At 53.9% G+C, this 27,267-nt stretch overlaps 1 protein-coding gene across 1 annotated transcript; it reads left to right on the top strand.

Moving 5' to 3' along the window:
• Positions 1-548: 548 nt before the first annotated feature.
• IL17RA (interleukin 17 receptor A) lies at positions 549-26,887 on the top strand. The gene is made up of 13 exons (XM_066381126.1): positions 549-1,018; positions 10,975-10,999; positions 12,715-12,861; positions 13,709-13,821; positions 15,028-15,154; positions 16,751-16,798; positions 16,887-17,053; positions 17,740-17,823; positions 18,152-18,236; positions 18,959-18,970; positions 21,393-21,494; positions 23,458-23,499; positions 24,057-26,887. Exons 1-13 carry the CDS (start codon positions 653-655, stop codon positions 25,580-25,582), a joined length of 2,844 nt encoding a protein of 947 aa, XP_066237223.1. The 5' UTR covers positions 549-652; the 3' UTR covers positions 25,583-26,887.
• Positions 26,888-27,267: the final 380 nt, after the last annotated feature.

The raw sequence follows: 27,267 nt of genomic DNA on the forward strand, positions 1-27,267 counted from the left end.
TTCAGCGTCATGGTAGTGGGTTTGGGATGGAAGGGAAAAGGGGCTAAAAATGCAGTTTTCGAAACGCAAATGTGTCTGGAGTGTGTAGGTAAAAAAAGGAGGACAAGGCTGAAGCCAGGATCCAGCAGGAGGGATGGAGGGAACCCAGGACAGGGGACTGCGCCCCACTGAGGATGGAAAGGAAATGACGGGCCGAAAACATCCTTGGGGGGGGGTGTGTGGGTGGTGGTGGTGTGTGTGTGTGTGTGTGTGGCGGGGGTGGGGGGGTGTCTCAATATATATAACTGCTCGACTCCTTTCCCTGGAGCAGGACGGAGGAACCCGCTGGGCCACACACCGCCTTGAGAAAGAGAAAGGAAAGCCAGGGAAGGGGAGGAGAAGGGGCAGGGGCAGAGGAAAGGAGTCTGGGTGTAAAGAGCGACAGGAAGTAAGAAGACAGTTTGCCTCTGAGCCTTGAGTTGGGAGCCTGACCTGGAAAGACGGGGAAAGGGACGGGACGGGAGGAGAGGGGAAGGGAAGGGAAGGGAGGGGAAGGGGGAGGAGGGGAGAGGCTGCAGCAAACAGTGAGAACCGAACTCTAGCGCGACCGTAAGAGCAGCACGAATGCGGGGCGAGCCGCGGAGCAGGGGACTCAGCCGCCGGGAGCACGCAGATGGGCCGCAACGCGGACAGGCCGGGACAGCGGAGGGACGCGCCCAGCTGGGAGCCCGCCCTTCGGTCCGGGGCCCTCCCCTCGGCGCCGCCCGCCCCTCCGCTGGGCTGGAAGCCGGAAGCCGGCGGAGGCTGCGGACAGGGGACTGCTGATCCGGGCGAAGGCCCGGGCGTTCCCCTGCTGCGCCCCCACCTCTGCGCCGCGCGCCCCGCAACAGTGCCGGGGGCCATGGGTGTCCCGCGCCGCCGTCCTCCCGTTCTCCTGGGGCCCCCGCTGGCACTGCTGCTCCTGCCCCTGTGCGGGCCTGCCCCGGGTCGGGCTTCCCCACGGCTCTTGGACTACCCGGCACCCGACTGCTCCCAGCAGGTAAGACCCCGCCGCGCCCCGAAGGCGCCGGAGCTGCCACAGCGCTGCGGGCGGGTCGCGGCGGGGCTGCCGGGCGAGCGGGGTCAGCGTCGGCACGGGGCAGCCGGGAAGACCTCGCTGGGTCTCCGTGGGGTACGTGGCTTCGGGAAGGACACGCGGAGCGGCGGACGTTGCGGGGTGGACCTGGCGGGACAGAGAATTTGCGAGGAAAAGAGATTGAGCTGCGCCTGTTGCACAACCTGACCGGCGTCCCAGGCGGGAGGCGGGAGGGAACCTCCGCCGGGCCCCGTGGTTTGGAGAAGGAGACCGGGGTTCGGGGCCGGTCCGAGAGCCGAGGCGGGGCTGAATAGAAAGAGGGCGCGAACGAGGATGCTGGGGCAGCCGGGGCGACCGGAATCCCGAGCCCGGAAGGCTTCCCCTTCAGAGAAGCCCAGCCAGCCTGCGGCAGCCGGATCAGAGGTGGGGGCCCTGGCGGCTATCAGTTCGACTCCCGGGGGAACGGGGACCCAGCGGCCGGAGAACGGTGTGCTGAGGCCGGTGCTGCCCGCGGGGCGCAGGGGCTGGAGCCTCAGGTGAGACGTGGCCTGTCATCCGGGGACAGCTGTGCGGCGGGCGGCTGAGGGCGGCCGGCAGGCTCGCGGCAGCTTGCTGCCACCTCCTCAGAAGGGCGAAGTCCCGAGTGTGGCAGGTGATTAAGGCACCGCCTCTCCAGCGCCCCGTCACCACTACCACCACCACCACCACCACCACCACCACCACCACCACCACCCCTAGGGCCTGCTTGCACTTATCGAGTAGTACCCACGCTATGTCCACAGGGAGGGACACGCCCCCCCTTTGGATGGGGGCCCTGTTGTGGAGGACCAACTTGAGGGAAGAAAAAGAAACACCAAAATACAGTACCCACCTCTACATCTGCTTTCCTGTAAACGTTCCTCTCCTTCCTCTGCTTTCTGTCTGGTTTCCTCAACCCCTCCCGCCACCATCACCACTGACCCTGAGGAATAATACTCAGTATCTGAGTCAAGGAATGCGAAACATCCCTAGAAATATTTCTCCTTATCTAATTTTGTAGAGAATTTACCAAAAGAGGGTGGACGGTGAGTGTTGGGCAAGGAAAACATTTTGTTTTAATGTGAATGAGTTCAGAAGTGTGACTCTCCCTATTGGGCAAAACTGGGGACAGGTGCTCAGCCAACCCTTCCCATAGAAATGGTGTAGAACTCTTCTACCAGGAGGATTCATAGTTCATATTCTGATGGCCATTTGCCAGGTGCCTGCAAAGTACAGGGACTATTGCTTGGAACTGAAACAATAAAGAAACCCTAATGTCCAAGGGACATTATATGATCCAGGGAATAAAGGCTTGAAGACGGTAACTGTGGTACAAGGTGGCCTGAAGCAAGCACTGTTTGTACAGCCAGTGTGTGTGCAGAATTCTAGGGAAAAGAATAGTTACTTTCAGCTAGGGTGTTCTTTGTGGCAGACAAAGACAGTAGGACATGACCAAGTGGTGGCAACGTGGGTAGAGCTTCAATGTGGGATGCTGAGGACCCAGATTCAAAACCCCAAGGTCGCCGGCTTGAGCACAGGCTCATCAGGCTTGAGTGTGGAGTCATAGACATGACCCCATGGTCACTGATTTGAAGCCCAAGGTCACTGGCTTGAGCTCCAGATCACTGGCTTGAGCAAGGGGTCACTGGCTCATTTGGAGCCCCTCAGGTCAAAGGCACATATGAGCAATGATAGTGGGGACAGAGGTGTAGTAAGAGCCTCCTAGACAGAGGTGTTGAGAATTCCATTGGTGATGATAGGCTGAGCCACAGCCCTTGGTGGGCAGGGCAAGGTGTGTAGCTGGCAAATAAGAGAAGAGGCTAAAGAGGGAGGTAGGGACCCCTTGAGGCTGCCATGAGATCTGGGCTGGGGGGGGGGAGCTACTGCAAGTCCCGAGCAGGGGCGTGCAGGGGCACAGGACGATTCCAGAGAGGGCTGGAAAGATGCCTATTTACCTCCATGCTCTTCCTTCCCCGCTTGCCTCTGCCTGTACCTGGCTCACAGGACACCTCCATGACAACCAGCACCCCTGAAGCATTGACAGGCCCTTTAAAAAAAGAAAAAAGGAAAACACACCTCAGAGTTCTCTCTCTCTGCTGGTATTATAGTGGATGCAATGCCCTGTAGTGAGGAGAGCCAAAGCCACAAACTTGACTTCAGAAGGACCCAGATTGGCATCCTGACTTCACCACTTACAGTTTCTGTAGCCTCAGGCAGTCTAGACTGCGTGTGCCTGGCTCTCCTTATTTCCACAGTGAAAGGGCTGGGTGAACCATCTCAAAGTGCTCATGCCACTTTACAGTATATAACTGTCCACTCAGAGCCCGATTGGATTCAGCACTCAGTGACTCTCATAGAGAGGAGCCTCTCCTGTTTCTATCCGCAAACACAGGATATGGGGCTTGATAAGTATCTTTGGAGTAAAAGAGCACAGGAGTGAGTGAATTTTGGGTAAGTGATGAACTCTGCCCGAACAACAATGGCGAACAAGCAGACCAGGCAGAGCCTTCTTTCTGGCTGCCTGGATTGGCGCCTCAGTGGCACGGAGTTTCCACAGAAGTCAGTGCTGGAGAAGCACTGAGTAATTGCAGTTCCCTTGGGGTGTCTTCTGTCGGCCCCTCCCCATGCATAGGCTTTATCCAAGGTTTTCTTTGGCTACCAACCCAGAGGAAAGCCCAAAAGACAGTAACTTGGGGTTGGTCAGTGACACTGTTAGCATACAATTTTTCAGACAGCATGTGTTTGGCATTCTAGATTATTTTTTGGCATGAGCACTTGCAGTTTTGGCTTGTGGCAGGACAACTATTTGGTTTAACCCTTATTTTCTGATGGCCAGAGCTGCCCTTAGTGGAGCCACTCTTCCAAAGTGTAGAAAGGTGTGTTCTGTGGCTGCTATTGCGCAGTGTAGCCATCCGGCCATCAGGGCTGGGTCACTGCTGGCGGTAGAGCTGGCAAAGTTAACAAGTTCCTTAGCCATCATGACTTCCCACTTCCCCTCTCAACTAGAGTTTTATCTAGAGATCAACATCAAAGAGCAAAGAGAGGAGAGGTGATGGGGTAAAGGAGACAGGGCACTTAGCTGAGATTCAGATTTGGGCTCCCCTCACCCGCTCTGCTGCCCTGTCTGTCCCTCCACTTTGTCTATAAAGGGAGCTGACCCTCACCTATCAGTGTTATCTAGAAAGTGAATCACTTGCTATGTATAGGAAGGGGCCAGACCGCGTGGACTGTTCCGTGGGAAGGTGCAAGGGCACTACAACTTTGTGCAGGCACTGTGCTGGTGGAATAGCACAGATGACTTCATTCAGAGCTCACAGCAGCCTGCTGAGCTGACATGGTCATGTGTGTTAAACAGGCTAGGCACTGGCCCAGGGTCCTACTGCGGCTCCTGGTGAATGCTGAGCTGAGAATCAAAGCCCTGTTCAGAGCGTACTTCGGTGTACCACGCACATGATAGTAGCCATTGAATGCACCAGGTGCATGCAGTCTTTCATTTCTTCCTTTCAATCTCCACCACTGTGGACAGACAGCATTGGTCCAGCATTTTTTATTTAGAGAGGCAGTACAGCAGGGATTAAGAGCACAGGTTCTGGAGCAGTGTTACGTGGGCTTGAGTGTTAGCTCGGTGGGACCTCAAGCCACTGAGCTAACCTGCCTGTGCCTCATTTTTTTTCATCATTGAAAATGAGATGATGGTACTTAACCTCAGAGGACTGTTGTAAAGGTTAAGTGACATGTTTATAAAGTGCACGATGTGCCCTGGCCGGTTGCTCAGTGGTAGAGCGTCGGCCTGACGTGCAGAGGTCCCGGGTTCAGTTCCCGGCCAGGGCACACAGGAGAGGCGCCCATCTGCCTCTCCACCCCTCCCCCTCTCCTTCCTCTCAGTCTCTCTCTTCCCCTCCCGCAGCCGAGGCTCCATTGGAGCAAAGATGGCCCGGGCGCTGGGGATGGCTCCTTGGCCTCTGCCCCAGGCGCTCGAGTGGCTCTGGTCGCAACAGAGCGACGCCCTGGAGGGGCAGAGCATCGCCCCCTGGTGGGCGTGCCGGGTGGATCCTGGTTGGGCGCATGCAGGAGTCTGTCTGACTGTCTCTCCCCGTTTCCAGCTTCAGAAAAATACAAAAAGAAAAAAAAAAGTGCACGATGTCTGGGATAGCTCGATAAATACTAGCTGACACCATCGTCATCATCATGGCAAACATTCTCCCTCTCAGGTTTCTGCAGGAGGCTATAGCATAATGCCATTCACAAGCTGGTAGCTCATACATAATATTCTGATCCTGCTACTTTAAAAAAATAGGGCTTTGAATTTAAGAGATTAAGGATGGCCTGACCAGGCGGTGGCGCAGTGGATAGAGCGTTGGACTGGGATGCGGAGGACCCAGGTTTGAGACCCCGAGGTCACCAGCTTGAGAGCGGGCTCATCTGGCTTGAGCAAAAAGCTCACCAGCTTGGACCCAAGGTCGCTGGCTCAAGCAAGGGGTTACTCGGTCTGCGGAAGGCCCACAGTCAAGGCACATATGAGAAAGCAATCAATGAACAACTAAGGTGTCACAACGAAAAACTGATGATTGATGCTTCTCATCTCTCTCCGTTCCTGTCTGTCTGCTGTCTGTCCCTATCTATCCCTCTCTCTGACTCTCTCTCTCTGTCCCTGTAAAAAAAAAAAAAAAAATCCAATGCCAGGGCCCCGCTGCAGGCAGAATTCACCCAGGATGCCTGAGAGTGGGATAGGCACAGAGGCATTTTTAAAAACATTTATTAAAAAAAAAAGAGAGATTAGAAATGATTTGTTGGAGGGGAATAAAACAAGCTCTGTCTTAGTGGTATCCAAAGGCACTGAATGTATTTTTTACATTATTAAAACATTATGTTAAGCGTGACCAGGCGGTGGCGTAGTGGATAGAGCGTCGGTCTGGGATGTGGAGGACCCAGGTTCGAGACCCCGAGGTCACCAGCTTGAGCGTGGGCTCATATGATTTGAGCAAAACTCACCAGCTTGGACCCAAGGTCACTGGCTTGAACAAGGGGTTACTCGGTCTACTGCAGCCCCATGGTCAAGGCACATATGAGAAAGCAACCAATGAACAACTAAGGTGTCGCAATGAAAAACTAATGATTGATGCTTCTCATCTCTCTCCGTTCCTGTCTGTCTGTCCCTCTCTCTGACTCTCTCTCTGTCACTGTAAAAAACAAAAAACAAAACAAAACAAAAAAACCCATTATGTTAATATAAATTCTATATAGAACTTAAATTATAAGGAAAAAATTTTATATTTCTCCACCTAAACAAATTAATGTTTTCATTTGTTTGATTTCACTTTTTTAATTCTTTCATTTGTTCAGAGTAACAACATAGATAAAATTTTATCTTTTAATTTGTATCAAGGTGATCCTTTAAAAATGGTACCAAAATATTTGAAACAAAATAGAGGGGATCCCTTTCCCACCTCTCCATACTCCCTGAACATGTTTGTTATTTATTTTAGTTATTTTTTCTGACATCTGTCTCTGTTTCTAAATGTACTTATATTGTTATTCTTGATGTGTTTGTTTTAGATAGCATCTATTGGCTTATAATAGGTGAATATCTAAATGTCTTATATTCACCTCCTTCCCTGCTTCTCTTCCCAACCTTCCCATTGTAGTTATATCACAATTTTAGTTAAATTAGTGGTCAGTGTTTATTATGACAAATAATCTTCCCTGATGAAGCAAGTATGTGTGCTTTTGATTATATTTCTTTTCTCCCCTGGAGATGGTAATTGCTTTAATTGTTCACTTCTATAATTTTCCATGTGACTAGTCTTAGTTTTTTCTGTCAGATTTGTCATATGTTTTTCTTCAGCAAACATCAGATACTCCATCAGTTTCATTGCCCTTTCTCTGAAGCCCTCTGTCCTCAGCTCCAGTCTGTACTGATAGCTCTCTAGACCTGTGGTACAAGTAGCATACTAGATGTCGGTCACGTTTATAGCCCCTATGTCTTGGACCCTGTGTGTTCTTTCTCAGGAGTTACCTCCCTTATTGTGTTGGAGCATATGCTCCTGCAGTTTCCTAGGAAAAGCTATGAGGGTGTGAGGGTGGATATATGCAGAGGTGGGCAAAAGTAGGTTTACAGTTATGAGTACATGAAACACAGTTTATTCCTGTATCAGTATTTATTCATTATTTTATTTGTATTACAACTGTAAACCTCCTTTTGCTTACCTCTGTATAATACATATATATTTAAGTCTTTACATGTCCAATATCACAGAAAAAGAGGAAAAACTATTTTCCAAAGCTAGCAAGGCTTAATTCTAAAACTTCATAAGTCATGTACAAAAAGAGAAAACTACAGACCAGTCTCACTTATGACTATAAGTATATATAATACATGCAATTCTATATAAAATATTAGCAAATTTAGCCTGACTAGGTGGTAGCTCAGTGGATAGAGCATCGGACTGGGATGCAGAGGACCCAGGTTCGAAATTCCAAGGTTGCCGACTTGAGCGCCAGCTCATCTGGCTTGAGCACAAGCTCACCAGCTTAAGTGCAGGGTTGCGGGCTTGAATGTGGGATCATAGATATGACCCCACAGTCACTGGTTTGAGCCCAAGGATTGCTGGCTTGAAGCCCAATGTTGCTGGGTTGAGCAAGGGGTCACTTGCTCTGCTGTAGCCCCCAGTCAAGGCACATATGAGAAAGCAGTCAATGAATAACTTAGGAACTGCAACGAAGAATTGATGCTTCTCATCTCTCTCCCTTTCTGTCTGTCTGCCCTATGTGTCCCTCTGTCTTTCACACGCAAATTTAATAGCAGAATGTCAAAAGAATAATGCACCATAATCAAGTAGCATTTCTTCCAGGAGTTCAAAATTGGTCCATTATCAGCAAATCTATTAACATAATTCATTACATCAATAAAGGAGAATATCTACAAAGTTATGTTAAATGCTGGAGAGGTATTTGGTAAGATCTGGGAACTGTTTTATATAAAAACTATAGAAAATTATAACAGAAGGAAAATATTTATATACAACAATAACTATCAAAAATTGAGACCAAAAATGGTAGTAAATACCAAGCTATTTATATCAATCACAGGAATTAGAGGAAGAGACCCACCAGCATCATTGCTAATTAGCTGGCTGCATTTCCTTTTTTTTTTTTTTTTACAGTGACAGAAGGAGAGTCAGAGAGAGGGATAGATAGGGACAGACAGACAGGAATGGAGAGAGATGAGAAGCATCAATCATCAGTTTTGCCTGACCAGGTAGTGGTGCAGTGGATAGAGCATTAGACTGGGATGTGGAAGACCCAGGTTCGAGACCCCGAGGTCACCAGCTTGAGCCCAAGGTCACTGGCTCGAGCAAGGGGTTACTCGGTCTGCTGAAGACCCGCAGTCAAGGCACATATGAGAAGCAATCAATGAACAACTAAGGTGTTGCAACGCGCAATGAAAAACTAATGATTGATGCTTCTCATCTCTCTGTTCCTGTCTGTCTATCCCTGTCTATCCCTCTCTCTGACACTCTCTCTCTCTCTGTCTCAAAAAAAAAAAAAAAATCAGTTTTTTGTTGCGACACCTTAGTTCATTGATTGCTTTCTCATATGTGCCTTGACCATGGGCCATCAGCAGACCAGCGACCTTGGGTCCAACCTGGTGAGCTCTGCTCAAACCAGATGAGCCCGCGCTCAAGCTGGCAACCTCGGGGTCTTGAACCTGGGTCTTCTTCATCCCAGTCCAATGCTCTATCCACTGGGCCACCACCCAGTCAGGCGCTGGCTGCATTTTTCAAAGCCTTGCACTTCCTCTGGGTCTACATGAAGACAATAACCATCAGTCACATGTATCACCTGGCCATTGGTTTGAGTAGCTACCCGTGGAGACTAGGGAGCTACTCAAAGTGGGTATCTGCCTTTTCTGGAAGAACTCCCCAGCTTAAGGTGAAAGAACTAGTTTCATGTCCTCCACATCCCTGCCCTAGGAGTCTCAAGTGGAAGAAGAAATAGAACATCGAAGGAAGTTAATCTCCTCACCATCCAAGAAACAGAGTGACACCTGTTAGAGCTCAGGGGCAGTTAGGTGGGTCTTGTTGAACCTGTGAGGAATGCCCTGCAGGGCTATGACGGCCCGGGACCAGCAGGTGATCATTAATCCTGAGGAGCTGGACAGGATACAGAAAGTCTAGGTATCCCCCCCTCAACCCCGCCCAGAATTAATTGGTGTCCCAGAAAGGTAGTCTACAGGTGAAATGGCATGCTTACGCTTAGAACCACTTCTGGAGTGTGCCTGAGGACAGCCTCTCTTTATCCGCTTTGTGAACAAGCCCTGGTGGAACAGTGTCTCCTCCCATTCCTTAACCCTGCTTCCCTGCTCCCTCTTGAGGGAAAGGCAGGTGCCAACGTCGATGTCTATTTACATGCATGTACCAAACCTCTGTTGTTCTTTTTTTCTTTTTTTGTATTTTTCTGAAGTTGGAAATGGGGAGGCAGTCAGACAGACTCCCGCATGCACCCGACCGGGATCCACCCGGCACGCCCACCAGGGGGCGATGCTCTGCCCATCTGGGGCATCGCTCTGTTGTAACCAGGGCCGCCATTCTAGCGCCTGAGGCAGAGGCCACAGAGCCATCCTCAGCGCCCGGGCAAACTTTGCTCCAATGGAGCCTTGGCTGCGGGAGGGGAAGAGAGAGACAGAGAGGAAGGAGAGGGGAGGGGTGGAGAAGCAGATGGGCGCTTCTCCTGTGTGCCCTGGCCAGGAATCGAACCTGGGACTCCCGCACACCAGGCTCTACCACTGAGCTAACCGGCCAGGGCCTCTGTTGTTCTTAAAATCATATGTCTGGTCCACTTCAACATCAGACTTCCCACCCCACAGGAGGTGTTTGGTCCACTTGATCAGTCATGATGACTGGGAAAACTCCTGAACCCAAGTTCTCCCTCCCTCCGTGGCCAAATTAGAATGTGTGGAGGTCACCCATATAGTAATAGCTTATGTTTATTGAGCGCTAACTATACACCAGGCTGTAAAGAAGGGGGACCAATAACTAAAGAGCAGCCGTTATGTGCCACTCACTAGGTCTCATTCAGTGAGCACTGAGCTGGTCCTCTGGGCACCACGGCCAACAGGGTCTTCCTAATGATTCTTCAGGGCTTCTAGTAAGCATCCTGTGTGGGCGCACTTACTATTTTCACTTACTAGTATGACTAGTACCACGTACCACACAGACACAAACCACTACCCCTGCCAGCCACTCCTTGCCCCAGGATCTTTATTTCTGTTTGTATCGTTTAATTCTCAACAGCACTAGGATGTGGGTATTGTGATTATTCTGATTTTGACATTGATAAAAAAAATCAAGGCTTGGCTGTGATTGGCTCAAGGGTTTCTCAAAGCTTTCTCAATTTCAGGAGCTTTATGAGGATTCGTGCATGAGACAGTATGATCTGTAACTCCGGCAGAACAGGGTCTGGTCCATCTTCCCTAGGGAATTTGTGGGACTTGGTGATGATACTTCTGTAGCAGGGACTGTAGTTTTTTGTTTTCCCCTCGTTCGACACTGTTTCCAGACTGAAGGTTGGAGGCCTTGTGAGATCAGAATGCTGTCACTAGGGTACCCAGGGGGCCCTCTCGTGTCTTTTAAAGTTGGAGGTTCCCAGCTCCTCACGGTTACTCAGAAAACACGAGTTCCATTTTGCTCTCCACTGTCCTCACATCTTATCCTGTGTCCTCAGTTGGGCAGGATGAAAAAAGCATGAGGATAATATGGTCCCTTCCCCAGACACCCCCAAAATGAGAAGGTAGGGGCTGTGTATATTTTGTTCTTGAGAAAGAGCCAGAGGAAAGTGTCCACAGCCCAGTTTGTGAATTAAAGTTATTTTCCCAGGTGTAATTTTCTCCTTTTTTTCCACAGGGGCTAATCTGCATAGTCAAAAATAGTAAGTGGCCTTTTTTGTTCTTCTTGTTGCTTTGATATGAAGTGCTCACCTTATTCTGACGGCTGACAGAGCTGTCTGGGCTGAAGGCTGCACCTTCCAGCAGGAGGCGTCCTTGAGAACCTTGGATGTGCACACCTGCACTTCCTATCAGGAGTATTCATTTTGACCTGGCTGGTGGTAGTGCAATGGATAGAATGTCGACCTGGGATGCTGAGGTCCCAGGTTCAAAACCCCAAGGTCGCTGGCTTGAGTATGGGCTCACTAGCTTGAGCACAGGGTCGCTGATTTGAGCATGGGATTATAGACATGACCCCATGGTCGCTTCTTAGAGCCCAAAGGTTGCTAGTTTGAGCAAGGGGTCACTGGCTCAGCTGGAGCCCCAGAGTCAAGGCATATATGAGAAAGCAGTCAACTGAAGTGCTGCAACTATGAGTTGATGCTTCTCATCTCTCTCTCTCTCTCAAAAAAAAAAAAGAATATTCATTATGCCAAAGTCAAGAAGTGAGAAGCAGTCCTTTAGATTTTGCGGTTATCCTTGGGCACTGCCCTGTTGTGTGTGTAATCCGAGGTGAATTGCCAGAATTTATCACTACCAAGTGAGAGACCTCTGTGGTGCTGATTGTTTTGTGCTTTCACTCAAAAAGGAGGCCCGTATTTCAAGCGTCTGTGCTAATGAGGGACCCTGGCTTAGAAAACAGACCAACTCTTATCACTGCCCTATCCTCTCTCTGCCCCATTTCCAACCACTGCTTCCCCGCAGGGCGTGCACCTTGTGCTCTCTCCTGAGGCGCCCTCTAGACTTCAGAGCTTTGCAGTGATCCTGACAAGCGTGAGAAAAGAGGGAGCAGGGTGTGTTGGGCAGATAAAATATATTATGCTCACTTTGTTAAAGATGGCGCTGCCCACGTGGAAGCTGTCGCCCAGGTGATATTAATGTGTGTTGGGGGCGGGCTGTGGGCAGGCAGGATCCTAGTAGCCTGGGGCTTGGTTTTAGGACTAAGCCTTTCCCACCCTTTTTGATGTGGGGTGGTGCAATGCCATCATGCCTCAGATAAGTGACATTGTATTAGAGACTTCCCTATTTTGTATATTGGATTAAAAGTTTTGATTTCTACACTTTAAAATGGGGGCAGGACGGGAGTTTGCTCTCTCCGTTCCTGAGATTAGCATTAGACAGGAGAGCAGAGAAAGGCATGTGGAGGAGGCCAGGAGAAGCAGCCAAGATGGCGGAGTGCTGAGTGAGAAGTCAGTTGTGCAGAGTTTGTGCAGGGAGAAGGAGATGGGGAACAGAGGTGAAGAAGGCTGGTGAGCTAGAAACTTTTGATTCTAGGAAACTTGGATAAGTCAGTAGCTTTGTGAGCACTGAATGAGTGGGTTTTGGAGCCCAGTGTGTGTTTTTACTTGCCCGCCGGGTACAAACTAGGATTAAAGATGATGGCCCACCAGATTTTGGCTCCGTTGTTTCTTTACCAACTGTCCGAATCCAATGCGAACCTGCATGGGCCAGGCGGCTGTGATAGTGGCCGTGGCTACTGGCATTACAGGGTGAGAAGGCTGAGACCCCTGCCAGTATCCTTGCCAGGCCCTGCCTGTGTGAGGCCCAGCTCTCTGGACGCACTGCTGGGCATCTTGCTTGCATGCTTCAGTTTCCTGCAGTTTCTTCAGTTTCTTGCAAGGCATGCAAACCTCTGGTTTCTGCTCTTCTTGGCCACCAGGTACCTGCCTGGACGAGAGCTGGATCCAACCTCAAAATTTGACCCCCTCGGCCCCAAAAGATGTCCAGATTCAGCTGCTCACTGCTCACACCCAGCATGGCGATGTTGTCCCTGTGGCCCACATCAAATGGACACTGCAGACAGATGGTGAGCGGGCATGTCAGTGGGAACCAGGAGGACTCTGCCCCACCCCCAGGGAAACCCACAGACACGACTGTCCGGCTCTCCGGTCAGACTCAGAATGAGGTTCCCAGCCCTGTGCTCACATGTGCGGCCCCACATTGAATGCTGAAAGGAGCCATCATTTCCCACAGTGAATGCTTCCTTGGGGTGTTCTATGTTTGTCCATGCCGACGTGTTCCCATCATGAAAGGCCATCCTTCTGAAATCTTTATTGCCCTGGAAAAAAAGTCGCATGGGTAATTCTGTGATTGCAGTGGCAAGGATATACTGGAAAAACGGTAACCCAGATACCAGCCTGCTTTTTCCCTTAATTTAGAGGCTGCCATTTTTTAAAACGACACCCATAAACCTCTTAGGCATAGAGAAATGTATTACCAAATTGAGAAGATTGAAGATTGGGATTAATGAGAGCCAGTGTGAGGTTTGTGACCAGGGCCTGGGGTCTCTAAGCCCCCAGCTTCTGCTGCTGTGCAGCCTCTTGAAGGACAGTGGGATGGCCACATTAGACACCCAGGCCCTGTGGCCAACACCTTAGCCACATACTTGCAAAGCCTTTGCTTCTAGCCCGAGTATAAGAGGTTGCTTGTCCTTCTCTAGCTGGGAAGTAACTATCTGCAGGGCAGGAGGCTAATTAGGCCCAAGAGTGAGCTGGGAGGAACAGGAAGTGGATGATTGGGTAAGATAGGCAGATCTTCTTGTAAGAGTGAGCAAGCCCAAGCAACCGGGAAGTGAGGGGGTGACCCACCCAGGGGTTTGTTTCCGTTACTGCATCTGTATCTGTGTCTCCTCCTCTCCTCCCTCTGGCCTGCAGCCAGCATCCTCTACCTCGAGGGAGCCGAGCTATCAGTTCTGCAGCTGAGTACCAATGAGCGGCTGTGCGTCAAGTTTGAGTTTCTCTCCAAACTGTGGCATCATCACAAGCGGGTAAGAACAGAGCCCCTGGATGGCTTGCACTTCCCTCACAGTCACGAGGAGCAGAACATGGGTTTTGAAAGCCATCCAGATGTGCCAATCTCTGCTTTTTCCTTCTAGTCTCTAGCTAGTCACTGCAAATAGAGTTGAATGGGGAGAGGATGTTCTGGGCCCTGCTCCAGAAAGGGGCAACTTGACCCCACACCGGAGAACAGCAGTGACCCTGGGCACAGGCAGATGGTTTCTGCACAATTTCACCTCACGTTGCTGCTCACAGCCAGATAGTAGAATGTTCAAATTTATTCTCACTGAGTTTGTTTAAGGCTGTTGTTCCCAAAGGGTGCTCCCAGATCAGCCGCTCTGCATGACCTGGGAGCCTGTTAGAAATGTATATTCAAGGGCCCCTCCCTACACCTGCTGAATCCAAAACTCCAGCCATCCTTTTTAACAAGCCTCCCAGGGGATTCCAGATGCAAACTGCAGTTTGAAAACTGCTAGTTTAAATCTGCAGGAAGTGGCCATTTGCAGTTTTCCCACGAACACAGGCAGCAAAGACAGGAGTTCCTCTTCAATGTTTAATGAGCGTCCCCGCGTTTGACTGCTAGGTGGGCATGGTGAGGATCAAGTGCCTAGACACTTAGACACCAAGGACCCCACCCCCGTCCACCAAGGTGATTAGGTTAAAAGTTGGAGTCGGCATCAGAAAATCTGTCCACTCCCATCCTGTCATCTCTGCAACAAAGGTGCCAGCAGGCTCTGGGCGCCTGGGGGGCTCCCCAGCACCCCCTCTGTACATCTGTGCTCCGGAAAATTCTCAAGCGCTCCCTCACTCTCCCATTTAAGGAGGAAGAGTCACTGGAGAAGGCGTTTTCTCACTGCCTCTTGTGGACCAGCTCCCTGCTAGCCAAGGCCTGGCCTGGGTGCGGGCCTGGCTCCTTTCCAGCACTGTTTTGCACTGTGACAGTGCTGCTTTTCCCAGGCCCCTTGAGGGGAACGCTGTGAGGCCAGGGCTCAGTTTTCTGAAATTGTCAGGAAAGACCAGAGGAAACAGAGCAAAGACACAGAAGCCTCTGGTTCTGGATCCTGTTGTGATGGTTATTTTTTACTTTTTTTTGACTGATCTTTTGGGAGCTGGGTAGGGTGGGGTTCTTTGGCAACAGCTGTGTGAGAGGTGTGGTGTGTAACCTGTCCAACCTCCCCTTCCTTTCTCCTCTCCAGTGGCATTTTAACTTCAGCCACTTTGTGGTAGAACCTGGCCAGAAATATGAATTGACTGTTCACCACCTGCCCAAGCCCCTCCCTGATGGGGACCCAAACCACCAGTCCAGGGACTTGGTTGTGCCAGGTAAGAGTGCCGTGCCCAGCCCCTCCCTTCACCCCGTGGCTCTGCGGAAAGAAACAAGCAAATGGCCAGCACATCAATCTCCCTGCTCAGCTGGACAAGCCTGCCGCTGTCAGCATGTGGTACCCACAGAGCAGATGCCAGGGATGGGGAGCCCTTAGGTATGGTCTGCAGCCTCTGCCCTCTGAATGCAAGGCCTGTTCTCTGTTGTTACAAACAGTGGCTATTGGCCCAAGACCCCAGGAGTTTTATGGGAACTGGAGTTCCTCCCGACCTCTGTCTAGAGAAGCATGCTTTGTACCCAGAAAGTATCAGGAACACAAGCCACTCGCGGCAGAGTTGTCAGCCTGCACCGCCTTGCCCCTGCTTCCACCCCCTCTTCGCCACGTTTGCCCCACATCCGGCCTGTGTTTACCTAACGCTGTCCCATGTGTGGCATCGTCTCTCCTGCCCCACTGTCCCTCCTGCCTGTGAATGCTGCCAGGTTCACCCTCTAGAGTAGCGTTCAGGGTGTGTGTGACTTCTCTGTCCTCCCCAGAATCTCAGACACACACACATCCCTTTTTATTTGAAAAAGCTACATCTGCAATGCCAGCCCCCTTGAGGACAAGGTCTGGATCTTCTATGTGTTTGGGCAATCACTAGGCCCTCACAAATTGGCTCTCATGTAGTAGGTGATCAGGCAGTACTCGTTAGGATGATGGTGACCTTTATCTGCGGAGCGCGCATGCGTGCGCACACACTGCATACCATATTTCTCTGTCTTACTCTTCACTCCCTGACATTACATTGTCATATTTGTGATGTTGTAGATGCTGTTTGTTTTTATTAGTCTCATCTACGGGGATGTCATCTCTGGAAGACAGGGACTTTGTCCAATTCACCCCGTATCTGCAACTGTTAAACGGCCTGGCACAGATTGGGAGCTCCATACACATTGTCGAAGGAGTGACTATCCACAGCCCCTCCCCTGTCCCTAAAGTAGACTGACTTAGCCCGCTGTCACTCATAGCAGTTCATGCCTGTCATGTGTCTTAAACCAAAGTAAAAATGTTAACGGTTAAGGGAACTGGGGGAGGGGATCAAAAGGATACCCATGGAGCATGGTCCTTAAGGCAGTCCGCAGATCAGCAGTGTCATTGAGTCACCCGGGAACTTGTTAGAAGTGCAGATTCTCAGGACCCACCTCAGACCTGCTGAGTCAGAAACTACTGATGGTGACGCACATGAAAGTTCAAGAGACACTGCCGTGGAGGGACTGGACAAAGGTCTCCCCTTGTGAGAAGCAGAGGCAGCCCTGAAGAGGCTGCGGCGGGGATGGGACTGAGAGGCCCAGCACTCTGGTCATCTGAAGGAAGCTCAGCAGGAACCTACTTAAATCTAGAGGGCTCCCTGAGAGAGGAGGGCGGGACACCCAAGGGAGCCCCAGTGCTTGAGGACCTCTGGCCAATGGCCACAGTCCTGTCCTGGAGCTTCTGAAGGGGCCACCCTTGAACAGGCTCCTGGGAGGGAGAAGCTGCTTACCTGTGGTGTCAGCGGTCTGGGAGAAGAACAAACTCTAAAAGGCAAAGGCTTCATGGTTTCTTTCTGCGTCTGCAGACTGCGAGGACCCCAGGATGAAGATAACCAGGCCGTGTGTGAGCTCAGGTGAGGATGGCTGGCAGCCTAGCGGGGGAGCTTTCCCTGTGCACACGACACCCTCGCCTCACTCAGTCTGCGTCTCTGCCCCGAGCAGGCAGCCTGTGGGTCCCCAACATCACTGCAGAGGCCCTGGACGCGTGCCAGCGGCTGCAGGTGAGCTTCACCCTGTGGAACGAGTCTGCATCTTACCAGGTCCTGGTGAACAGTTTTTCCTGCATGGAGAACCGGAGCTGTTTCAGAAGCCTGCTGAATGTGCCTGCGGTAACTCTCTGCCACTCTTGTTCCCTCAAACACAGCTCAGCCACCCTGCAGGCCTCCAGCTCCCTCGCTGGTCCTGGCGGGTGGTCGCCAGAGGCCTGGACTCAGCGGCACCACCTGGCGGCTCTGTTCCGCACCCCCTTTTGTCGGCACGAAGCTCACCCGTGGTGGTGCTGTGCCTGAGGTTTCCCTGTGCTCTCTCTGCACTTGACAGAATTCAGGTGGTCTCTGCCCTGCTCACCACCTCTGTCCTTTTGTCCTTTGCTCCCACACAGTGTCCCCTGTTCTCTTTTTGTCCTTTGTTTATTTCATTTCTTTCAAAAAGGATGTGGAGATTTTTAAAATATGGAAGTGCAGACAAAGGGGAAGTAAGGATGAGGCGATATGATGAAGCCTGGGTGCAATGTGTACAGAAAACGTGCCTCACTGTGTGGGTTTGGGGGGTGGTGAGCGCAGGTCTGTCCCCGCAGTCCCTGCGGCCGGAGCACAGAGGGAGACGCCTATCACCAGCTGTGCTCGTCAGTTAATAGCAGGCCCAGTGCATGAGGGAAATGGCCTTCTTCTGGAAGAGACCCGGAAGGCCCTCCTGAGGGACCCTGACAACAATGGGGACCGTGGTCACCGATTCCCGCAGCACTGCGGCCAGCTTGCAGCCAGCTAGCCTGACCCTGCCTCTCCCCTCTCCTCAGCCCACACAAGAGGACTTCCACCAGCGGGTCAACGTCACGCTCACCCTGACGAAATACAGTTGGTGCTGCCACCACCAAGTGCAGGTGGGTGGGTGTGGCAGAGACAGGGAGAGCGTGTGCAGGGGGGCATTACTTGTACAGAGACAAGGGGTGGAGAGGCGTAGTTTGTGCTGGCGCTCTCTCTGAGGACCCAACGCCACTACCATCTGGGAGTCACTACCAACGCCCCACTCTCCTAGCTCACCCCGGCAGGGCTCCTTTGGGCCCGTCAGTGATGGGCCGCCTACCTCACAGCCACGTGGAGACGGACCCTGGAGCAGTCAGCCCGGGCCCTCATTCTGCATCAGGAAGCGTCAGTGGGCCTGTCCCCAGCCTCCTGACCCCCTCTCCTCCCACCCTCTCGGCTCCCCAGGTCCAGCCCTTCTTCCGCAGCTGTCTGAACGACTGCCGCCGGTACTCCATGATGCTCTCCTGCCCCCAAACCCCAGACCCTCCAGGTAGGAAGCTGTCCTGGGACACGTAGGGTGAGGATGTACAAAGGCCAACGGCTTGCGCTAAACCCTAACCTGGTCCTGAGGGTGGGGGCAGAGTTTAAATTGGAGTTATGCAGGCCTGGGCTGTGGGGCTTCAGAGAAACCCCTGGGATGGGCCCGACCACCTATAGGAACTCCGTGGCCTTGGGCAAAGTTCTGACCCTTTTTCCTCCTCAACTTTTGTGACTGGGAAAACGGGCATTGCTCTTGTCAGAGTCGCAGGTCTCTGCTGCATGCAGAACAACGGGCTTTTAGCACCGCATCCATGTTTGACCCTCACAACTTGTGAACCACAGTACTAAGAAGTAGAGACTCCCTTCCCCGGGTTCACGGATGGAGAAACTGAGGCACAGGGAGGTTGCGTGACTTGTCCAAGGTCACATGCCAACAAGTGGCAGAGCCCATCCAGAAGCCGTCTGCAGCCTGACTGGTGGCTGCCATTAAACTGAGAAGAAAGCGGTAGACGGTGCACTGGCCGGGTGTAAGCCTGCCTCCTGGCTGGGAGGTGAGGCATTGTAATCAGTCAGAAACTTGGGCTTCATGCCGATGGTTTCATGGTGTTTAGCCCATATCTGAAGTGCTCGGTGTAGTGCCAGGGGCATTAGCGGACCCCCGGTGGATGTCAGTGATGGTTGTGTGGTTACTGTTCACAATTAACCTCCTATTTCTCTTTGTTCTCATTGTAGATGCGGTTACAGGTAAGGCCAATTCAGCGCTCCCTTTCCCACAGTATATTGCAGGGGCCTGAGGGGACATTCCTTGGGGCCACGTGGGAAGTCCCTGACTGAATCTGGTGCAGAGCCAGGCTCAGAAGGCTGAACTGAGAGGCCTGCCCAGGGGACGGTGAGAACACCAGCATGTCATGGTGCAAGTGGGGGGGAGGGCAGCTGAGGGTCTGGGCGTCAGGGCTGGGGGACCTCAGAGCTGAGAGTCAGGGCTGGGGGGCCTCAGAGCTGAGAGTCAGGGCTGGGGGACCTCAGAGCTGAAAGTCAGGGCTGGGGGGCCTCAGAGCTGAGAGTCAGGGCTGGGGGACCTCAGGGCTGGGCGTCAGGGCTGGGGGACCTCAGAGCTGAGAGTCAGGGCTGGGGGGCCTCAGAGCTGAGAGTCAGGGCTGGGGGACCTCAGGGCTGGGCGTCAGGGCTGGGGGACCTCAGAGCTGAGAGTCAGGGCTGGGGGACCTCAGAGCTGAGAGTCAGGGCTGGGGGGCCTCAGAGCTGAGAGTCAGGGCTGGGGGACCTCAGGGCTGGGCGTCAGGGCTGGGGGACCTCAGAGCTGAGAGTCAGGGCTGGGGGACCTCAGGGCTGGGCGTCAGGGCTGGGGGGCCTCAGAGCTGAGAGTCAGGGCTGGGGGGCCTCAGGGCTGGGCGTCAGGGCTGGGGGACCTCAGAGCTGGGAGTAAGGGCTGGGCGTCAGGGCTGGGGGACCTCAGGGCTGGGGGTCAGGGCTGGGGGACCTCAGGGCTGGGGGACCTCAGAGCTGGGAGTCAGGGCTGGGGGACCTCAGGGCTGGGGGACCTCAGAGCTGGGCGTCAGGGCTGGGGGACCTCAGAGCTGGGGGACCTCAGGGCTGGGGGACCTCAGGGCTGGGAGTCAGGGCTGGGGGACCTCAGAGCTGGGAGTCAGGGCTGGGGGACCTCAGAGCTGGGAGTCAGGGCTGGGGGACCTCAGAGCTGGGAGTCAGGGCTGGGCGTCAGGGCTGGGGGACCTCAGAGCTGGGAGTCAGGGCTGGGGGACCTCAGAGCTGAGAGTCAGGGCTGGGGGACCTCAGAGCCGAGAGTCAGGGCTGGGGGACCTCAGGGCCGGGAGTCAGGGCTGGGGGGCCTCAGGGCCGGGAGTCAGGGCTGGGGGGCCTCAGGGCCGGGAGTCAGGGCTGGGGGACCTCAGGGCCGAGAGTCAGGGCTGGGGGACCTCAGAGCCGAGAGTCAGGGCTGGGGGACCTCAGAGCCGAGAGTCAGGGCTGGGGGACCTCAGAGCTGGGAGTCAGGGCTGGGGGACCTCAGGGCTGGGAGTCAGGGCTGGGGGACGTCAGGGCTGGGCGTCAGGGCTGGGGGACGTCAGGGCTGGGGGACCTCAGGGCTGAGAGTCAGGGCTGGGGGACGTCAGGGCTGGGGGACCTCAGGGCTGGGCGTCAGGGCTGGGGGACGTCAGGGCTGGGGGACCTCAGGGCTGGGCGTCAGGGCTGGGGGACGTCAGGGCTGGGGGACCTCAGGGCTGAGAGTCAGGGCTGGGGGACCTCAGGGCTGGGGGACCTCAGGGCTGGGAGTCAGGGCTGGGGGACCTCAGGGCTGGGAGTCAGGGCTGGGGGACCTCAGGGCTGGGAGTCAGGGCTGGGGGACCTCAGGGCTGGGAGTCAGGGCTGGGGGGCCTCAGGGCTGGGGGGCCTCAGGGCTGGGCGTCAGGGCTGGGGGACCTCAGGGCTGGGAGTCAGGGCTGGGGGACCTCAGGGCTGGGAGTCAGGGCTGGGGGACCTCAGGGCTGGGAGTCAGGGCTGGGGGACCTCAGGGCTGGGGGGCCTCAGGGCTGGGCGTCAGGGCTGGGGGACCTCAGGGCTGGGAGTCAGGGCTGGGGGACCTCAGGGCTGGGAGTCAGGGCTGGGGGACCTCAGAGCTGGGAGTCAGGGCTGGGGGACGTCAGGGCTGGGCGTCAGGGCTGGGGGACCTCAGGGCTGGGAGTCAGGGCTGGGGGACCTCAGAGCTGGGAGTCAGGGCTGGGGGACCTCAGGGCTGGGAGTCAGGGCTGGGGGACCTCAGGGCTGGGAGTCAGGGCTGGGGGACCTCAGGGCTGGGAGTCAGGGCTGGGGGACCTCAGAGCTGGGAGTCAGGGCTGGGGGACCTCAGGGCTGGGAGTCAGGGCTGGGGGACCTCAGGGCTGGGGGGCCTCAGGGCTGGGCGTCAGGGCTGGGGGACCTCAGGGCTGGGAGTCAGGGCTGGGGGACCTCAGGGCTGGGGGACGTCAGAGCTGGGCGTCAGGGCTGGGAGTCAGGGCTGGGGGACCTCAGAGCTGAGAGTCAGGGCTGGGGGGCCTCAGAGCTGAGAGTCAGGGCTGGGCGTGAGGGCTGGGGGATCTCAGAGCTGGATCACAGGCCACCTGCCACATCACTCACGTTCTCCTGCTCGCCACAGACATCATGCCCCTGTGGGTGTATGTGTTCATCACGGGTGTTGCCATCCTGCTGGTGGGTTCCATCATTCTGCTGATCCTCTGCATGACCTGGAGGCTGTCTGGTAAGAGGCTGATGGTGTGCCACGTGGGTCGTGGTGTTTCCCCTCGCTCCTCTCTTCCATCTCATGTCCCCCTTCCCACTCCAGTATATAAGGCCAGTCTCAGAGGGCACCTTTCAGTTTCAAATGTAGTGCAGACGTCACCTCTGTTACCAAGAGCTCAGTGGGGCAGCACAACTGACCTGGGCTCAAAGACCAGCTCCGTCACTTGCCACCTGGTCAGATTACTTAATTCCTGAGCCTCAGTTCCTCTTTTGTACAAATGGAAATTATAATGATACCTACGTCATAAAACAATTGCAAAGATTTTGTGAGATAATGCATACAGACCCTTAGCATAGAGTCTGGCACATGTTTGCTCATTATACATTAGCCACAATCATATTTCTTGCTATTACAACTATTATTAAAATCAGCTGGTTGGGAAGGAAACAGAGTGGTTTCCCTGCCTCAGACATGACCAGCCAGGCAGGTAGAGTAGCCTGAGCAGCCCCACCCTGCAGCCCCTAGACTTGTACCCTGAGGTCAGGGACAGGAGTAGCATGACAAGGGACAGCATAGTATGACAGGGAGAGCTTCAGGGACCCAGAGCACAGGGCTGTGCCCCCAGCTCTGCCTCACGGGTTTGTTGTCCAAAGCAAGTTGCCTAATAAATAGTTCATTTGGTTGTCTTTCCTGGAAAACAGTCATGCTACCCGCCTCTCAGGGCTGTGGTGAGGGTTACACGATGTAGCGGAAGGTGCTTGGTGGGCACTCATCAATACCAGTTCTCCCTCCACACTGCTGTAGCCCTCTGGGTGGGCCTAAGCAGGAGAGGGCGTGGGTCACCAGCTTAGGGGGCTCGGCCTTGCCCTGCCCCTCAGGACCCTGGGCTTCTTCCCTCATCTGGAGGCCATTTCTGTACTTATGAGGCTCATCAGGTTTAGGTATTTAATTAGTATTAATTATTACTGTGTGGTGGGAAGAACACCAGGCCAGGCACCAGGAGACCTGTGGAGAGGGTACTTCTCCAGAGGATTATTGGCAGAGTCTCATGAGCTAGTGTCTCTACAAGTGCTGTGCAAACTGTTCAGCTCTCTGTAGACGTCGGGGATGCTGCTTGTTTCGTTTCTGCTGGTGTGCTCTGACCGTTCCTGAAGCGCCCCCACAAGCTGAAGGGAAGGACAGGAAAGAAACCTCCTTGGTTATCCGACTGTCTTGACAGTTCTGGGAAGAGGCCGGGGGTGGGGATGGAAAGGAAGGTGCTCAGAGTCTTCCTTGGCCATCTGGGGGTTCCCTTCCTCCCGTCCATGTCACCAAGGAGCTGACTCCTGTACCCAGCTTCCTTCACTCCTCTCTGAGGAGAGCAATTGCTCAGTCCTGTAGCTTTCCCTTCCCCCCTCGCAGCTGCCTGGAGAAAACACGAACACGCCTCATGGAGGCTACTTGTGGAGCTGTGTTGTAAGATCCATGCCTCCTGCAAGGACACCTCTTGGGGAAGGGCTTTTCCTTCGGTGGGGAGTCTCCCTGGTGGTGACCAAACTGTGGCAAGGGGGCAACCAGTACTGTAATGAGGTCCCAGAGGGGAACCTTCAGTTAACATTGCAGGGGTTCCAGTGGGGTCAGTGCCCCAGAATGCCTGTGACCCCAGCGTTCTGAGCATGTCCGATGTGCCGGGCTCTCCACACCCTCAGCCTCACTCACTTCCCTGCCACAGACCCATTTCACAGAGGAAGGAACTGAGTTTCTGAGGTGTAGTGATTTTCCCAGATCTCACAGCTTGTGGCTGACCGGGATTCACCTGAGTGGCTCCTCACAGTGCGATCTCCCTGCAGAGGCCCAGAGCGTCTAATAACCCCTGCCCTGGCTGCCTGCTCACCCTCCTCAGTTGCCCTCCATCAGGTGGGGCAGCACACCTGTCACACTCCTCTGCAAACTAGTCCCCATTTCTCTTCTAAAAGAGCCACTCCGGTGTTTTGCTTTTCAGGATCTCATGGTGAAAAACATAGCAACAATAGCAAAGACACAGGTCAGTATCTCCTGGTGTGGGTATGCGGGTGTGGTGTGTGTTTTTAAAGGTACAATGGAGGGTTCTCCTGAGACCTGGGGGTGGGTCACCTTCTAGTTTCACTCCTGAGTGCCTTCAGGAGGCCTTACCTGTAGAGGGCCCACATTCCACCCTCCTCTGAGGCCCCTTCTATGGCAAGGCTGGGGTAGTGTGTTCTAAATCACTTAGACAAGGAAAGGAAGGTAAGGTACCAACCCTATTTTGGAAAAGGGGCTGCCCTGTAACATTTCTGTTCCTAGAGGGCCTTTGTACCTTTGTTCTTGTTACTGAAGTACAGGCTAGAGGCCAGGTAGACATGTGAGAGAGTCTGTTTCCCAGAAGACACCAGACTGGTTTTTTTCATGCAGCCAACACAGGTCAAACAGCAACGTTTAGCTAACTCCAAGGCCTCAGTTGTACTTCTCAGGCTAGGGAGCCATGCTCTGCCTGGTCTGGGTCCCTCCCGTTGGCTTGTGGTGTGAGGGTCAGTACAGATGTGCCCCTGAACCTGTGGGTGTGGCTTGCCTTGTTTCTCTCAGGTGTCCTGCCCACCACTGGCCTGACACCCCCTCCCCTGAAGCCCAGGAAGGTCTGGATTGTCTACTCCGCTGACCACCCCCTCTACATGGACGTGGTCCTAAAGTTCACTCAGTTCCTGCTCACTGTCTGCGGCACGGAAGTGGCCCTAGACCTGCTGGAGGAACACACCATCTCAGAGATGGGAGTCATGACCTGGGTGGGCCGCCAGAAGCAGGAGATGGTAGAGAGCAACTCCAAGATCCTCATCTTGTGCTCCCGAGGCACCCGGGCCAAGTGGCAGGCCATCCTCGGCCGGGAGGAGCCTGCCGTCCAGCTTCGGTGTGACCACCAGAAGCTCACTGGGGACCTCTTCACAGCGGCCATGAACATGATCCTCCCCGATTTCAAGAAGCCAGCCTGCTTCGGCACCTACATCGTCTGCTACTTCAGTGACATCAGCAGTGAGAATGATATCCCCGACATCTTCAACATCACTTCCAGGTACCCGCTCATGGACAGATTTGAGGAGGTTTACTTCCGAATCCAGGACCTGGAGATGTTTGAGCCCGGCCGGATGCACCGCATCGGGGAGCTCACCGGGGAGAACTACCTGCAGAGCCCCAGCGGCTGGCAGCTCAAGGAAGCCGTGGAGAGGTTCCGGGCGTGGCAGGCTCAGCGCCCTGACTGGTTTGAGCATGAGAACCTCTGCTCAGCAGGTCCCCCGGACCTCCGGTCCCTGGACGAAGAGGTGTTTGAGGAGCTGCTGCTGTGGCCGGGAGGAATCGTGAAGCAGGAGCCCCTGGTGCGGGAGCCCGCCGCCAAGAGCCACCTGGTGGTGGAGCTGCTCGCTGCTGAGGAAGGCAGCGGAGTCTCCAGGCTGCAGCCTCCCCCTCAGCCCCAAGGGCCCCTGGCAGCCCGAGCGCTTCACACTGCGGTGCTGCCCCTGGAGGCAGTCCCTCCTGCCCGGGCTGTGGAACCGGTGGAACCCGTCCCTTCTGCCTTCGGAAGCAGCACAGCCAGTCAGGTAGCAGTTGTAGAGGGAGATGAGGCCTGCCCACTACTGGACTGCCGTGACCCTCAGCGTGACCCTCAGCGGCACAGTGTCCTCTTCCTCCCTGTGGACTCAGAGGACTCACCGCTCTGCAGCAGCCCGCCGGCATCACCAGACCACATTCCAGAGAGCATAAGGGAGCAGCTTGAAGGCTTGATGCTCTCCCTCTTCCAGCAGAGTCTTAGCCGCCAGGGCCCAGACAAGTGGGCGAGACTGGCAGTGGCCCTCGAAGACCCAGGCACACCCTGTGGGGAGGGCCAGCGGGAGTCAGTGCAGTCTGACCAGGGGTATATCTCCCGGAGCTCTCCACAGCTCCCCGATGGACAGGTGGAACTGGAGGGAGAGGAAGTAAAGCAGGAGCTGGGACAGTCTGCCAAGCACCTCTCCCCTAAGGCTCTGGAGAGCCTGAGAAGCCTCCAGCAACAGCTTTTCTTCCAAGAGCTTCAGAAGAACTCTAGCTGGGACAGTATGGAGCCAGAGACACCGGCCACATAGGACCTCCCCGACCCAGAGCATTGAGAGAAGAGAGGGAATGTGTGTGTACATGCTGTACATGTATGTCTCTCTGTTTGTGTATATAGTCTGTGAAATGGTACCTTTAAAATGTAGACATCTTGAGTTTAATGCCTAGATATCCCTCCCCTTAATTTTTCTTTCTGAGACCATCTGGTCCTCTTCCATTCCCACAAAAATCTGCAGCCTGCTCTCAGGAGTTGGTGGCAGTGTCCTTGAGTCTCCTTCATTCATTCATTTATTCAACATTTATTTGTACCTACTATGTGCCAGGTGTCTGAGCTACAAAGAGAAATTGCACCTGTCATCGGTCCTGACTGCTAAGGGGCTTAAATTAACATCTAGTGAGAGCACCAGCTTAGCAAAGAGAAGCCGGTCATGCAATGTATAAAGGCTGCACAGAGGCCCGCCCAGGAATATGCAGACACAGAGAAGGGGCATCTGCCCAGGGAGAAGTCTTGGAGTGGGTAATTATGAGCTGAAGGAGAAGCTAGTTTCCCGGGCCAAGAGGTGGTGGTTGGAGAAGGCACCCGTCTCAGGGAAGGGAAGGGTTGGAAGGTGAGTGGGAGCCGGGCCCATCAGCAAGCTGCGTGTTGAGCCTCGACAGGAAGGAGGGAGGCCTGAGAGATGTGGTGGAGCCCGAGCTGGGAGTCGGAACATCAGCCTGAAGGCCTGGGCTCTTTGGATATGATAATCTGTTGCCCTGCAAAGGAGGAGGCTGAGGGTCATTGAATATACTTGGAAGCCACCTCAAATCATTTTGGAAAAAGAGACAACTGTGATGTGAAACAATAGCATTCATCAGGGAGACGTCCGAAGCCCTGAGCTCCCAGCAGCGGTGGGAGCCACAGCAAGGGATGCTTCAGGGGCTGCTGGCTAGAAGTCCGCAGCCCCACACTGCAGCCCAACAGCACAGTGAGCCGAGTATGAGCTACAGAGGGTCTGTGACAGGGTGTGAGTGGGGGAGCAGGGACGCTCTGGGCAGTCCTCTTGGGAGGAAAGTGTGCCACTCTGTTCTTCGAGGTCAGGTTCACACAGTGTTTGAGGAGAGATGCTCAGGCCCAGTGTTTGAAGTTTTCCCAGAAGAGCACACAGGGATGCTGTCTGCCCTGGAGCTGAGCGTTCTCCATCGCCTCTAGTTGAGTCCTTAGCTCGAGCTCCGTGTCTCAGGGAGGAGGGGAGGACTCGGAAGTGCGATGGGAAACCCAGGGCAGGTGTGTGTGCACACATGCACTCGTGTAAGTGTGCGAGAGAGATGGCCAATAAAAGGACGAATAAATAAGTTTGACTTTGGTAAGAATCCCTGCTGGTTATTTTGAGTCACATGTTACCATAGGTTAAGAAGTTCCTAGTTTCTGAGTTCTTGTAGTAAGATCTTGACAAGTAGCAGCAGGACCACCCAGACTTACGTCCCAGACTGTCAAGTCCAGATCCAGTGACAAAAGACTAGGTGAGGGAGTGCTGTAGATGGGATGTCTGTCCCTCAAAACACTTGCTGAAATCCTAACCCCCAAAGTGGTGGAGGTAAGGGTGGGGCCTCATGAATGGAATTAGTACCCTTTTAAAAGAGACCCCAGAGGGCTCCCTCTGCTTTTCTGCTGTTAGAAGACAGCAAGGAGGTCAACTGTGAACCAGAAAGTGGGCTCTCACTAGATACCAAGTCTGCT

The sequence above is a fragment of the Saccopteryx leptura genome, chromosome 4, assembly GCF_036850995.1.
Source record: "Saccopteryx leptura isolate mSacLep1 chromosome 4, mSacLep1_pri_phased_curated, whole genome shotgun sequence".
NCBI lineage: Eukaryota > Metazoa > Chordata > Mammalia > Chiroptera > Emballonuridae > Saccopteryx > Saccopteryx leptura.